At 36.7% G+C, this 15691-nt stretch overlaps 1 protein-coding gene and 1 long non-coding RNA gene across 2 annotated transcripts; both read left to right on the top strand.

Moving 5' to 3' along the window:
- The first annotated feature begins 2611 nt into the window (after positions 1-2611).
- Positions 2612-3328, top strand: LOC140936685 (uncharacterized). The gene has a single exon (XM_073386175.1). It carries the CDS (start codon positions 2612-2614, stop codon positions 3326-3328), a length of 717 nt encoding a protein of 238 aa, XP_073242276.1.
- A 4368-nt stretch (positions 3329-7696) lies between these two features.
- On the top strand, positions 7697-8750 carry LOC140936738 (uncharacterized). Its single transcript, XR_012165407.1, has 2 exons — positions 7697-8104; positions 8565-8750. It is a non-coding gene; the product is annotated as an uncharacterized lncRNA (long non-coding RNA).
- The last annotated feature ends 6941 nt before the right edge of the window (positions 8751-15691 follow it).

The following is a 15691-nucleotide window of genomic DNA, read 5'->3' as shown; positions in this document are numbered from 1 at the left end:
CATTGCTTGCATTTCTATTGTTTAACAGTAACATCTATTTACATTTGTGAGTAAATAAAAATGTTATATATTTTTCTCGTAATCAACAAGCTATTATCTCCTTCATAAAAATTAAGAACCTAATTAAGAACCTACTTAGCATAAATTGCCATACGTACCCCAAAATACAAGGACCTATCTTGCCAGACTTCAAAAAATGTTGGTTCTTATTAGCGGGTGTTTACTGTATATGTTGGTTTTGGGGTATGGTAATGTATAGTAATGAGTTTAAAGCAAAGGGAAATAAAAGTTGAACCAAGGATAAAATTGAACCACAAAAAAAATATATCAACGCGTTGTTGCGCACATTCGGCTGTTCGAGGCAAAAGAGGACTGCAGAGTTGAGTCAGATTTTTGATGCAATACATGGGAGAAAAATTGCAATTAAGGTTTAATGTCACAGTCTAATAAATTACCTTCTCGGTCTTGAGTAAAGCGCTTGTTGCTTATTTTTCTGTGCTTTTCTTCGAAGCCAGAACACCATTAGAAAGACAACCAAAAGGAAGACAGCGACTCCTGCCACCAAACCGGCATACTGCAAAGCAGACAGGCTGCCGCTCATGGAATATGTGGATGGTGGTGGGCTTGATTCTGAAGGTGTGGCTATTCCATCTCGTGAAAGCATAACAAAAAAGAAGCATTACATGAAAACCTAAAGTCCGGCCCCGGGGAGCTGGTACGTATCTTTTCATCTAGTCTTGCGTTCTGATCATCGACCGGACTGTCGACTGTCGACCAACTGTGGTACTGACTGCATTATTATGAATACGCTAGTAGAGTAAGACTTTAAGTTTAAAGGAGTTTAATTTTACTTTTTTGCATAGGTTATTCGCCAGGCTTATTTCTATTCGGAAATTCAAGACATTTCCGATTCATTTGCCGCACAACCTTTCAGTGAACATTTTAATAGACTTAACTTTAAGGCGTTTCGATACAGTTTTTCAGAGGCCATATTTCTCAATCGCCTTAAAAGTGTATTTTTCCTTGTCGGATCGCTGTAAAATTTTCACCAGTAATTAGTTATGGATTGAAATTTGTGAAAATGTAGTTTTAAATAAAATCGATATTACTATGACAACAATAAACAAAAAACTTTGAAATTGATAAAAGCCGAATTTTGTGTGATCGAGACCGAGCTACTGAAAATCCAACACTGGGAACTTAAAGTTTGGTGTTTAGCAAATAATCTCCGCAAGAAGTAAAAAATTCTGTATGTTCGAATTCGACTAAAAGGAAAATATATTTCAAACCTTAAATTTTCAATACCCGTGATAGATTATTAAATAAAAACTTTATAAATGACTCAAATTATTCTTAAATAACGTCAGAATGCTGCTAACAATATCATATTTTGATGCTAGGAAATTTTGGTGTATTTTCGTTCATGCGATTTTGAAAACTAACCCGTTTTCTCACCACTTGTATAAGCGCAACTTCATTCAAAATTTGGACTTTTAGCGCTTTTTTGTATATCTCTGAAACAACCCGAACGAATATTTTAAAAATATCTTCACATAATCTTCATAATGTATATAGTAAGGTCTGAAACTTTCATTGAGAGTGATTAACTGCAACATCTTAAAATTTCAAGACAAACCTATCCTACGAACCTGTCAAAAATCTGCGTTACAACATTCACTGTTTTGACGTTATGCTAATTTTTCGAAAATAATGCGCACTATACACACCTCCATAACCAGTACATTTTAGTTTGAATTTATCGCATCTTTTTAATGTAAAACATTGACAATACTCACACTGAAATGTTCTAGTCATGGATATATGTATTGTCCGCATTAATTTGGAAAAATTAGCATAACGTTAAAACAGTGAATGTTGTGGCGCGGATTTTTGACAGGTTCGTAGGATAGGTTTGTCTTGAAATTTCAAGGTGTTGCATTGAATCAATCTTTAATGAAAGTTTCAAACATTATTATATACATTATGAAGATTATGTGAAGAGATTTTCCAAAAATTCGTTCGACTCGTTTCAGCGCTAAAAGTCCAAATTTTGAATGAAGTTGCACTTATACATGTGGTGACAAAACGGGTTAGTTTTTAAGATCGCAAGAACGAAATACACCAAAATTTCCTTGCATCGAAATATGACATTAAGCAGCATTCTGACGCTGCTTAAGAATAATTTGAGTCATTTATAACGTTTTTATTAAATAATCTATCACGGCTATTGAAAATTTATAGTTTGAAAGATACTTTCGTTTTAGTCGAATTCAAACGTACAGAATTTTTTACTTCTTACAGAGGTTATTTGCTAAACACCAAATTTTAAGTTTTTAGTGTTGGATTGTCAGTAGCTCCTCTAGATCCCGCAAAATTAGCCGTTTATCAATTTCAAAGTTTTTTGTTTATTGTTGTCATGGTAATATCGATTTTACTAAAACCTACATTTTGACAAATTTCAATCCATAGTCAACCATTGGTGAAAATGCTATAGCGATCAGACAAGGATAAAATCCCTTTTTTTTTGTTTAGAGTAACTGACTGTGATGAAGATCTGATTTACTTCCAAGAGGACCTAGACAAACTCCATCAATAGGGCCAACGTAATCAGATGGACTTCAACACTAAAAAGTTTAAGATCATAAGAATCACTAGCAAACAAGTACCCTTTACTAACAGTGTGCATATGAATGATATCGTTCTTGAGGAGGTTAAAGAATTTAAGGATCTCGGAATATTGACTGATTGCAGTTTATCCTGGAACTCTCATACTGACATGATTACTGCTAAGGCAAACAGAATGCTGGGCCTAATAAAAAATACGTGCAAGGATCTCAAGGATAAAGCCACTTTAAAGACCTTGTTTTGTTCCCTCCTCAGATCTAATTTGGAATACTGTTCAGTTCTCTGGTCTCCCTTCACAAAGAGAAACATAGACAAACTTGAAAGAATTCAACGTAGGGCAACCAAGTTTATTCTTAAATCCAATGATCAATACGATATTCGTTTAAGAGAGCTCAATTTGTTAACCCTTGAACAGAGACGTTTCTTATTTGATGTCACTTTTTTGTTTAAGGCCCTCAATGGCTATATGGATGTGGATTTTTCTCAATTTTTGGATTTTTATTGTCAAGAGGATCGCTACTCGTTTCGACACTTTGATAATAGATCATTAAAGAAGAGATTTGCGAGGACAAATGTACTTAAAAACAGTTTCTTTCATGGGATAGTGGATAAATGGAACATTCTGCCGTATGAGATCCCCTCTGCTTCAAATGTCTACATTTTTAAATCCAAAGTTATGAGATTTTTATTGCAATGTAAGTGATATACATTAGCTCGAATTTTTTTTTAAAGTAATAATACTGCTACAGGTAGTGTTTTTTTTTTTTTACATATATACATACATATATATTTTTTTATATTTTTTATCATAATTTGTCCTAAATAAGGTGATTTGTTTTTATATGTGGTCGCTGTAACTCTTTTACAAATCGTCCTTATGGCCTTTACCTTACTTACTGCCATTAAAATTGTAATAAATAAACAAATAAATGAAGCAATTGAAAAATATCGGTATGGCCTCTGAAAAACTATATCGAAACACCTTAAGTCAAACTCTAACCTGAATTTGTTGTAATTTCCAGTGTTTTTGATCTGTTACTTTCTCCCAACTCATTCCAGGCAGACACTTCGATCACATACCGCGAGTTACATTTTAACGTCAGAATGAACGCATTCTCTTCGAGATCATTTATTTCATGCCATATTGCCTCTTGCTTGTCTTCATAACTCAGTCTGTAGTAAACTGAGTATTTGGTCAGCGGACAACCGTTATCAGCAGGGGTGCTCCATGTAAGGTTGACGTCGCAGCTTAATGTATTGGTTTTCTCCTTCTGTATAGTAGGAGTTAATGGTACGCCTGTAATTGGTCAGGTTAAAAGAGAGTTAATTAGCGGTTCCGCTAAGAGAAATGAAACGAGACCAGAAAAAGAGAGAACTGATTTAGGGAATTTCTCTATTCATTTAGATAAGTTACTTAACCCAATTAAATGAAATTAATTGAAATTAAAAGCTTTGGAAACAGGGACAGATGCTCAGATTAGCAGACTGAGAATCTTGAAACATAAGTTCATGAACTAATAAAAACGACCTTTCGAAACCTCGACGGCCACGCAGTGAAGTTCATGTGAAAAACATGTGAATTTTTCACAGGAATTTCACAAAGTTTCCACATAGGTTTTAGACACATTTTAATAAAATGTTTACATGCATACAGCAACAATCATGTATATGTTAGAGGTCAAAATTAAATTTTGCGCTAAATTAAGGAATTAACTCAGGCGCGGATCCACACCGGTTTCCACCGTTTTACGGAAATCGGTCATATTTTTCATAATTAATGCATTTTTAACAATAAAAAAACTTTCCAAGTTGAAATCTGGCTAATATCCTCTCTGAATGACTCGGAAACCCAGGAAAGGGGACTTTAAGGAGTAAAAATCCAAATTATTTCCTGGGGAAGCACTCCCCAGTTCCCGCTAGAAGCTTGTGCCTTTGGCGCTCGTTTAAAAAATCGGTCATTATTTATCCTAGATCCGCGCCTGTAACTGTATACCTAATGATCAAGACAAAATCACCTTCATGTAAGGGTGTGAACAGCAAACAACACCCACAAAATATATGTGCTGGGTTTAACTATAACCCAGCGTTACAAAATTTGTAATGCTTAATTTTCGAGCTCACGGATTAAACGTTGACATTAAAATGTTCTTACAAGGTTCATGAACTTTTCATGGCATTGTAATGACCCATAAGGGCACTGCATGTCTCTCATGTTTAAACAGGGTACATCCTCCTTTGAGCTCTTCTCATGACCTTGAACAGTTTTCCATGACCTTATAAGTTTAGCTGTCACTTTCGAAAAATTTTCATTGTGATTCAGGATATTTTTTGACATAACTCAGTTCAACAGTCAACCACTGTTGTTTGCCAAAATATGTGCCATTCATGGAGATAACTAAAGAGACAAAGGGTTCCAAAGTTCGTTGGAAATTGAGGTCGTTCACCATGAACTTTGCAATTTCATTACGTAGTTGTCAATTAAATGCGAACTGAATCAATTCATAGTGTTTATTTACACGAATCAAACTACTGGCAATTCTCCACAATATGATGATTAGCCTGCGAAAATAACCGTTTCTGCTCACTCTTCGCCACAGGGGACGTTTCGCGAGGAGGAACGTCTGGGTCTCAGCGTGTCCGGAATCCGGTCAGGAGCGCTGATTGGTCGACGGAGTAGTTATATTGTTTTAGGTATTGTTTACGAATGATAGACAAAAGACAAAAGGCTACAAAGGTCAAATGTAAACGCGACGAATCTCTGACAAAACAATCAATATTAGAAAAATATAGTCTCCCTAAAAGAAGTATTTGAGTTTTGCTGGAGTTCGTTCGCAGATGAGCACAACACTTCGCTAAAATCGCCCAGGAGAAACGTAAAATTGAACATATTTGCATTTGGATCCCCATGACTATTATTATGTAAACATTGATTTATATCATCAGTATGGAACTTTTTATCTTGTTGAAAACAAAACTCTCTTTATTCTGGCATCTTAAATCTGTTCTGTTCTAAATACCTGTCCGAGAAAATTTGGTAATCACGTGACCGTACACCGACCGACCGACCGCCCGCGCGACCGTCCGTCCGCACCACTGGAAATCCAATGTTTACTTTCACACTTTCTAACTACTAGGCATAAATAGATTGAGCTCGTCAACGTTTGAACAACTTTTAGCGTTTTCACCAGCTCTTTGTACTGCGAGCAACCTAGAGTAACTTTTGCCTTCCTTGCCAACTTTTGAGTCAACAAATAGTTAAAAACTGACCAAACCATCAAAAAGGTCTTTATTAAAAGGTTTTTATTAAAACTTGTCAAAACTAAGGATGTCGTATGTTTTTACAAATAATTTATAAAATAACAGGTGCGCCCGCGAACTGGACAGCAGCTATCTATCTAACGGGCGATTACATCCAGCGGTTATTCGCTCCAACAATAGAGCTTCCCGCCCGCCATCTTGGTATTTGCTGCAGTGCGAGGCATCACAATTAGAAGCTGAAATGTCTGACGAGGAAAATGAAAATAATACAGATATTGACCCTACTGAGGCTACCGTAGCCGCTGGAGCAACTCTTAGTAGTCCTGTAAGAGCTTCAATTTCTAGAAGTTTAACGATCAAGAAGACAATGCCCTAGAGGACTACTTTGAGGCTCCAGTTATGATAAGATACAACAATCTCTTTGCATTGTTGTATCTTATCTTGATAAGATAAGATAAAGGCTGTAAACTTGATCACTTTCTAAAGTGTATAGTAAGCACTATGATGTCTATAGCAAACATTGTGATGTTTACTCATTAGAAAAGTCATTAGAAAATACTTTCTATGATTAGTAACGTTGAGATTAAAGATTATATTGATCATAACAAATGATGTAAAAGTAAGCAACTTTTCTAAATTTGGGTGGCAACTTTTAAATTTTTTAGCAACTTTAGAGCAACTTTTGGGTGTACTTCAAGCAACTTTCGCTGGATTTACTAGCACAATCTATTCATGCCTATTTGGGAGCCCAGGGGAAAACTGATTGCACATCAATCTTGTGATCAATTGACAGCTGTCAAAACAAGGTATCCGCTGGCCAGTATCAACTGACCGTATGGCGGGCTCAAGTGTCGACCCATCGAGGTAGAGTACTTTTTGAAGTTATCCGCTGACAAGTTACTAGTTTTCAAATGATCGCAAGCTCAATTTTATTTTTTTAAAATTCATTTTAAATATGTTGTGTTTATGTCTATGTTTATGTTTATGTTTATGTCTATGGCCCTGCACTTATAAGAGTTTGATTTCAAACTAACCTCGGACGCTAAAATTCCGCCAGTTATTTAGAAATACGGGTTGCGAAGACTTTTTCTTACCAAGGTCACGCCTCGGTCACGCTCTACGTCCAATTTTTATGCTCTGATTGGTCAAAATTTGACAGGTGAGTTCATGCGGAAAATTTATGCAGCATCTTGAAACTTGTTTACTTTGACAGGTGACGCTGCCAGAGTTTTGTGTCAACTTGTGATCTTTTTAACTCTCTTTTTCCACTGGATGTAAAAAATGAAATACAGCTGCTATCAAGAGTCTTTTGTTATTCATGACTAGTTTGCTTATTGTTTTTTTGGTTGAGAGATGGCATCGTTTTGGTTTTTCACCTTGCTTAATGCGTAAGAGGGTTCAAAAGTCTCAAGCGATTCTGGCCTTACTTGATAGCTTTCGGGAGCTGCATCTCTACTTAATGTATTTGATGTTTGTTTTTTATATCTAATTTCATGATGTCGAGCACAGTTTATGCGGCAAGTTTATGCACGTTTGTAAGATTTGAGAAAATGATCTGACCTAGTCTCAGGTCTGATATAAGCTTACAGAACTTTAAAGTGCTACTACGATCAAATTTTTGACTACCATTTTTTTTCGCTAGATTGGCAGTTTAGTACTTGAAGTACATGGTGTGCAAATTATAGCTTCATGCGATTAAGGAAAGTGGTATTTTTTGGCGCTGAAAAACCATTAATTTTCGTCCGCCATTAAAACGCTATGTTCCTGTGGCCTGGTTACCAAGAACACAAGGCAATTGCTTTGTGACGTCATTTACTTAACGCAGTACACACAGCATGACAATTTTCTTCCAAGAATTTTGCTCAACAATGTTCTCTTTCCTCCCACTTCGATGCGTTCTTGTTTAGGAAGACTCTTTCGATCTTACTACATTAGGCTCCGTATGTGTGCAGCAACAGCTTCAATCGATAGAATTGTGCTGCACGCGAGTCTGACCAACTGAATGTGAGATTCGAGGAATATGTTTGTTTCCAGCTGACAGTTTCGCTGTTTTCTCGGTTTGATAACTTCGAAGAGTGCTGCAATAGCATTTACGGGGCTTTCAACGCAAACCAGTAGCGGAAAATTAAACTTGGATCATTTGCTAGCATATGGAAGAAAGATCAATCGACAGATCTTGAATCCGGAAAGAAATCTTCGCATAAAGAGGGAGCGCATGGAGGTAAGCTTACAGTTCGCAAAACTTGCTAAGTCTATTTATATCGCCGGTGTTGATTTTTGCTGTTACTACTGGCGAAGTCATCGAAGATAAATTTTCTCTTAGACCTTTCTTCGACTGGAACGCGACGACTACGAAACTTTTAGGAAACTTTGAAAAAGATTTGCCCTAAGCCAACCAGATCACAGAGAGCCCTCTAGTTTTGTAAACACTATTATTGCTCACACCTTGCTCTTGTAGTGTACTATTTTTTCTGTTACCACTATTAACATTCCTTTGAGCTTTTATAAAAAGTTTTAAAGCTCTATTTGTAAATTTTTATTATAAAATATTAAAATCTATCAGGATCATGGTGCAATCTGAATGGTATGATATTTTAATATACAGTAAATTCCATAGTATTTCCAACATTCTGGTCGCCATAACCCTCACTAAACAAAAGGTATGCTTTTTTCAATTTTAGTCTTCCCAAAACTCAGAGCCTGATTAAAACTGCACAGACACATTGTCAGTTCAAACCACAAGCTAAAGCAAGAGAGCCCACACAAGTTTATTGCAAAAACTGTTTTTGCAATTTTGTAAAATACAGCAAGAATTATTACCATTTACTGATGTGGTCTTTAAAATAAAATTGTGATCCTATCTTGAATGTTGTGTATTGTTATTCTTTTGAGTGAATAACGAAAAGTTTTGCAATCTCGCATTGAATACTTACAATAATTATAATTATAGTATATCATAATTTGAGATGTAAACTCCAACTCAGGGGCACTCATGCATTGAATCACTGAAGTGATGTGACTGACAGATTGCAAGTTAAAAATGAATAATCACCAAGGCTTGGTCACTGAAATATTTACTGCAACTGAGGGTTATGCACATGTATGAGATAGTTTCATGGCCCCTGCTCATCACTGCTGCTTTGTGTTTGACTACTCAAGGTTGTGCTCTACCAGCACCCAGTTGGCCCGTGGTGCTTAACTATTGTTCCGGGGCAACTAGGAAATTTTTTCATAGAAATCATGTGCTGGGCACCCAGGATTTCACGGGTCTGGAGCACTGGGCTTCTTTCAATTTTTCTTAGAGCAGAGCCTTGCTACTTCAAAAACCTTGGTGTATCTTTTAATATGGGATAGACTAATGTTATTCCTATAAATGAGGAAGCTTCTTGGCCCCTTACCACATACAAAGGCACTGTCCACCCTACTGTAACAATTGATCCGCACACTTGTTGATCACAAGATAAATGTGAGGCCCCAGCTAAGAACCTGGAGGACAAGTTTAGGTCTTACGTACAGTGTGCAATATACAAATCCATTATTTTTTTGTCATACCAGTGATCACAATAAACAAGCCAAGGGCCGTAATACTGTTTAAAGGCTGCAATTTTATTGTTCTTTGTTGCCTGATTTAGCATAGTCTATTTTGGTGGTATTATATAACCTAAGCCAAGCTAGGGCAGGGCCCATGCAGGGCAAAGGGGCCTCCCCACTTTTTGAAAAATAAATAAACAAAATTAAGTACAGTGGAACCTTGATATAATGAAGGGCCAAGGGACTGGCAAAATATGTTTATTCTAACGAGGTTTGTTAACTTTTATCGAGGTTCTTTTTCATATTGCCTTATATTTTACTATTACTGGAGTAAAAAAAATAGTTTGTTAGACCGAGGACTTCGTTATAGAGGTTCCATTGTAATATACATTTTCATATGAATAGTATCTATGTTGGAATAAGAATCTTCCAGCATCTAAATTTACTATGGGTCCGTTTTGATCCCATCAGTCTGATGCGTGGTAAGCCTTAAAAAGTCAATCGTCCTAGATTTCTGTATTTTCAAACCAGCAAAGCAATGTAGCATTTGCAACAATGCAAAATAGTCTTTTTTGATGAAGGTTCTTGATTAAATCTGAAGACTACTCCATGAACTACGGTTTCTTAAAACGAATTATATCAGGTGATGATGTGGTCTCTGGCACATTTCAATGACATGCTAGACAAATTGAAGGCATTACAGGAACCTACAGTGTAATATCATGATCTGCAAACTTCTAGTGGTGGATTCAGCATGTGCAATCACCCTCAGCAGGAGAAAGGTACTTTTCAGCGGCTTGAAATCTATGAACATGACTGCTCAACAATGACTCAAGAAAGGTTCAGTAATCTGACAGTTCTAAACAGCCACAAAGAGAGAACAGCCAAATTTGCTCTCCCCCCCCCTCACCTCAATGTAGGTGGTCACCGGCCCGCGGACATTAAAAACTGCTTCCCAGGCCCTCTTAGGGGTTTTAACTCTTAAAAATGCTAGTTTCTAATAATATTTTACAATGGAAAAAGCAGCAAGAAAAACCCACAGAGCACAATCAAGGATGGGCCTTCATGATAAACATAATTTCCACTGTGTAACACTTCTTCCTAGAGGCAGTGAATTTATGGCACACTGTGTTATCAGCAGAATCGTGCAACCTAGTGATGTACTGAACCATTTAGTTTTTCAATACATAACGTTAGTTGCAAATAATAATTTATTAATGCAGTGATAACCCAGTACTCTATGATCTACAGACACCCACTTAATTGGACACCCATATAACAGGCAGTTTTGTTTGTCCTCAGGAAAAGCATAGATTTTTTCTTTAAAATTAACCGGCTTAGTACGCACAGTAGTTAGCACAGTAGTTAATGTGGACAACAACCAATTTTCTGTGTTTCAAGTCAGAAATTCCTATATATTCTTAATCCAGCTTTACAGACACTGGTTACCCAGGCACTTTCTATTTTTCTTGTCACAATGATGTGCCAATTGTAGACATTGTACCAAGTTCACGGGTTTATAAGATTTTATTACCAAAACATCTGCAGCCAAATAGCATGACACATTTGATTTTGATACATCTTTCTTTCTTCCCCTGTTTGTAGTCCTTTGATAAATTTTCTGCCTCCTACTCAACAAGTTTCATGTCCTTGGCTTTTTGCTACAGTCATTGTTCCTACCCTTCTTCCTCCTTGTTCCTTTATGCTATATATCAAATAAATCACGTGTCTGTGACTTTTTTCCAGAGAGCTAACTTAATATGGGCACCCGGATAATACGGACACCCATATAATATAGACATCATAACATGTATATATTTTCTTGTCTAGCCGAAGCTTCAAAGCTGGTCCCAGTAAAGAGAGCATCCAAAAAATGCACACCTGGGTTTGAATAATAAATAAATTAAAAAAAAACGTCACATACAACAATTTCATAAAGTTATCTATAAAAGTTATGGGAATACAAGGGGATATCATTGACAATAGTTGGATGAGGTGAAATCTCTGAATTTTTATTAGCGTTGCAATTTATAAGTTGCTTTATTGATCTGCAGTCAATCGATAGGGAAGGTATAGGCAGACAGTCAGCCTTTTCAAAAAAACATGAGCTACAAAGAATGTGTCAGTCTTTAATGTCAGCACTGAAAATTATTAAATTGATATACCAAATCAAGAGCGAGCGATCCCCTTATTTATCTATTTATATTGAAAATGAGTAAATTAACTTTTCTGACAAAGAGAACTTAACATTAGATCTAATTTTAAAATCCTCAGCTCAGATACGTAACACTAAAGTAACAATTAAATTTCAATAATAAAGGACAGCAGTCCGTTTAAGATGGTAAAAAAAAAACACATGCATATGACAACGAGTTGGCTGCTTTAGAACTGAAACTTAGCTGAACTGAAAACTGTACCCACTCTGATTCGCTGTGCCTGAAGAGCTATAGAGCAAAACTTTATCTACACTTGGATAAATGAACACTCGAGAGTGGCTAGAAGGCAGGTGAAATTGGTGCGGACTCTCGATCGTCTTGCCTGTGTATTATTATTATAGCTAGTACGTATACAAATACACCTACCAGTAGTCTGAATCTCCGTCGGCACAAACTGCATAAAATACGACTTGGTGAAGTGTGTTTTTTTTCCTTCTCTGAGGCTAGCTGCCCTTAGTATTTTACTTTCTCATATTCAGTCGGTGCTAGTTCTACAGAGTCATCGTAATCTACGATTTCCTCCATCACAATTCCAGAATCGGGCGAAGACGAGCGAAGCTTTGAGAATCGCTCGCTGTTTTCTCACGGTTCAGGTTTGTTTTCTTGGCGTGTTCTACGACTTGGTGAAGTGTGTTTTTTTTCCTTCTCTGAGGCTAGCTGCCCTTGGTATTTGACTTTCTCATATTCAGTCGGTGCTGGTTCTACAGAGTCATCGTAATCTACGATTTCCTCCTTCACAATTCCAGAATCGGGCGAAGACGAGCGAAGCTTTGAGAATCGCTCGCTGTTTTCTCACGGTTCAGGTTTGTTTTCTTGGCGTGTTCAGAAAATGACGTCACAATCAGAGAACAATAGCTTTGTCACTGGAACATAAATTTGTAATGGCGGACGCGAAAAACCTGCATTTTCAAGCTCAATATTTTCACTTAGAGGGCGCCAAAGTTCATTTCAATGACCGAAACAGGTACAGCCACTTCTGATAAGCTGAAAAGAAAGCATTTTTGTGAAAAACTTGACATTAAATTTTGATCGTAGTAGCACTTTAAAAAGCCTTTAGATATATTTTCTCACCGCAAACAGAAAGAAGACTTTCCGAAGAATATTTAGTTATAAATTTGGTTGTTGAAAGAAAACTTTCAGCAATTTTCTTGCCTCGAGTTCATCTTTGAAAAAAGCAAACACCGGTAGGCCGACTTAAAACATAAACTTAAGCCTTTAGCTTTAAGACTCAGGATTTTTAGAAACTCTTTAATACCTGTCGTCGTGAATGAAAATTGTTGTCTCTGTAAATGTTTCACCGAATTATATTTTTTTATTGATTGTTATTAGTAGTCTCTCTTGCAATTTTAATCGCTGTGCCGTTTGTTTTCAGTCGTTCATGAACATCACATGCAGGAGTACTCAAAATGCCTCGCGTATCAAACGCTTTTCAAGATTACACATCGTTATAAAACCATTAAATAAAAAAATAAACATAATAAATTCTTCATTATGTTGAAGAGTAACTCTATTAATGTTCACTGCAAATTTGGCGCTCGTCAAAAGTGCGAACTTGCTGGCGGTATAGGTGATTTTGGAAATTTTTTGAACGTTTTCGCTAAAAGCCCACAATTGATCGTCCTGAATATTGACTGAGTGCAATTTGTCTTGAAAAATTATGAAATACTGCATTCTGTCCGAGGTCTGTATGATAAATAATAGTCATGTTTCACCTCAGATGTGATGTATAAAAAGTATGAACATGTTGGTTTACACACCCCCAGATTTGTTGTCAAGATTTTGTAAGTTAACTTGTCGAAAGCAAAAGATTCGGCTTGATTTGTTTTCCAAGAATTTATTTCCGAGGCCATTATTGCTAGTGTTTGGGTGTACATATAAGGCTATCAACACGATGTAGGATGTTTCACTCTAAAATCACTTGGCTTTCCGTCAAAAGCCATATGAATGTGCCCTTAAGTTAACTGATTTGTGGATTACATTTTTATGGTTTGATTTATAAATCATAAATTTATTAATGGGAGCTTCGCTTTTAGCCTTGGCTAAATCTATATATTAGACTTGACAAGTCGGTGTCTGCCAGAATATTATGTACAGTGGAGTGTAAGCGTATTCAGGTAGGATTCCATCGACCATTTGCAACAAAGACTACAGCCGATGATGTCTACAGGAAAAACAAAAAGGTATATCATTGCATCTCCCCCTAAAGTTTCTTGTTCACACCAGCAAGATTTAACTCAAATATACAGCTTCATAATTAGTATAAGTGTCGAAATAGTTGACCATCAGATGACCTATGTAACAACGAACCACAGTCGGCAGGAACATACCTTTACCTTCCACAATCCAGCTGACTTATCGTTCTCCAACTTGATTGGAAGCACGCTTCATATGAACAACAAAACAAATGAACAATCCACTTTTAAAATAATGTCGATTTCGGGTGCAAATATACAAACTCCTGTTGGAAAGTCCGCGTGAATTTGATTGATCCAACGGAACTTCATTTTTCGCTTTTCTGTTGGTTCAAAAGGCGCACGTGACGACTGGAGTCACCTAGTGGGAGACTGATAAACAGTAAGTTAAACATCAAACATGGAAACATGGCGGGTAATCCGTTCGGTGATCGAGTTTAGTGAGTCTAAAAAGCAGTCGTTTTAAGAGCTGAATGAAATATTCCAGGAACAAAAATTTCCATTGTTTTTTGAAAGAAACGATGGCCTTAATTACTTACTCAGCTTCAACGAAAAACGAGTTGTGAACATTGTTTGGACAAGCTCAGGTACGAGTCAAAACCAGTTGCGTTATACTGCATACACTTGTGGGTCAAAAGCTTTTTTCCGGTAAAAAAATTCATACAAAATATGTCAAAATCTATGGAGCGATCGTTGTGATCGCTGTGGTACATGAAGACTTCAGTTTTATGGACAGTGATTTAGTAACTCGAATGAGATTACAACATGTAAAATCATTTTTTAGCAATAAATTAATCGCAGGCATGGCATCCAAGCCGTTTTGAAGAGTGCTGTTTGTCATCAGGCAGATCAATGGGAGAATGGACTATATTTTAGGCAAAACGACCACGTACAAAATTAATATGTATTAACAAATTACTGTAGGATTTCACACATTTTTTCACAGGGCTGCATCAACCTCAGAATTCACCCTTATTTCTCAGGGTGTTTCATATGCTTTATTAGGCCCATAATAGAAACGTGGAATTTCACAATTTTTTCACAGGGTAGCTTTCATATTTTAAAGCAGTGATTTTGATTTCGCAGGATGTTTCTTACAATCAAGGGATATTTCACATGTTGTTTCACACGGCTTTTTCAGTTCGAAAAAGTATGTGACAATTTCACACATTTTTTCAAAGGGTAGAATCAACCTCATAATTTTGTGCAAGAAGGACTTTTTATTTCACAGGGTGTTTCACAGGATGTTTCACATCCATAAAAGTTTCACAAGGTTTTCACATGAACTTCACATAGGCTTCACGGGGTTGCTCCCAGTAGTGACGATGGCGGCAACTGGAAGGTCAAAATAGTAATAGGTTTAATGAGCAAAAAGAAAACTTTGCTGACGACCTGCACGTGCATCACATTTTCTGTAAATTTGTTTGCCACTCTGAATAGTTACGATCTTAACTGCGAATAGCCGTTGAATCGTGCCAAACACTCCTCTCGAAATTGGAAACAATACAGGGCTAATCTGTAAACACTCTCCATGCATAACATGCAAGAATCAATCACAAGGTCACGTTAACTTGAAAAGATGAGAAATATCGAAAAAGGGAACACTGTCGCTACACCACACTCTTCTGTTTGGGACGTACATATGAGGTGCATTCGCCCATTTTCATAACAACTGTTTGAACAAGTTAAGCCCACCTCTACTTTGAAAATACTTTAAGGATCCTAGAGACCTATACATCATTGTTACCTCGATTAGCAGTCGTCAACGGATACCCCACCTCTCAGCATTTCGGCTTGGTCGTTGCCATTACTACCTTTCTTTCAGTCTTAAAACACTGTACTCCTTAAGCTATCGCGTCCAGAAATTCC

This window comes from Porites lutea, chromosome 5 (assembly GCF_958299795.1).
Source record: "Porites lutea chromosome 5, jaPorLute2.1, whole genome shotgun sequence".
In the NCBI taxonomy this organism is placed as follows: Eukaryota; Metazoa; Cnidaria; class Anthozoa; order Scleractinia; family Poritidae; genus Porites; species Porites lutea.
Note: the sequence above shows the minus strand (reverse complement) of the source record. Positions and strands in the feature narration are given on the sequence as shown.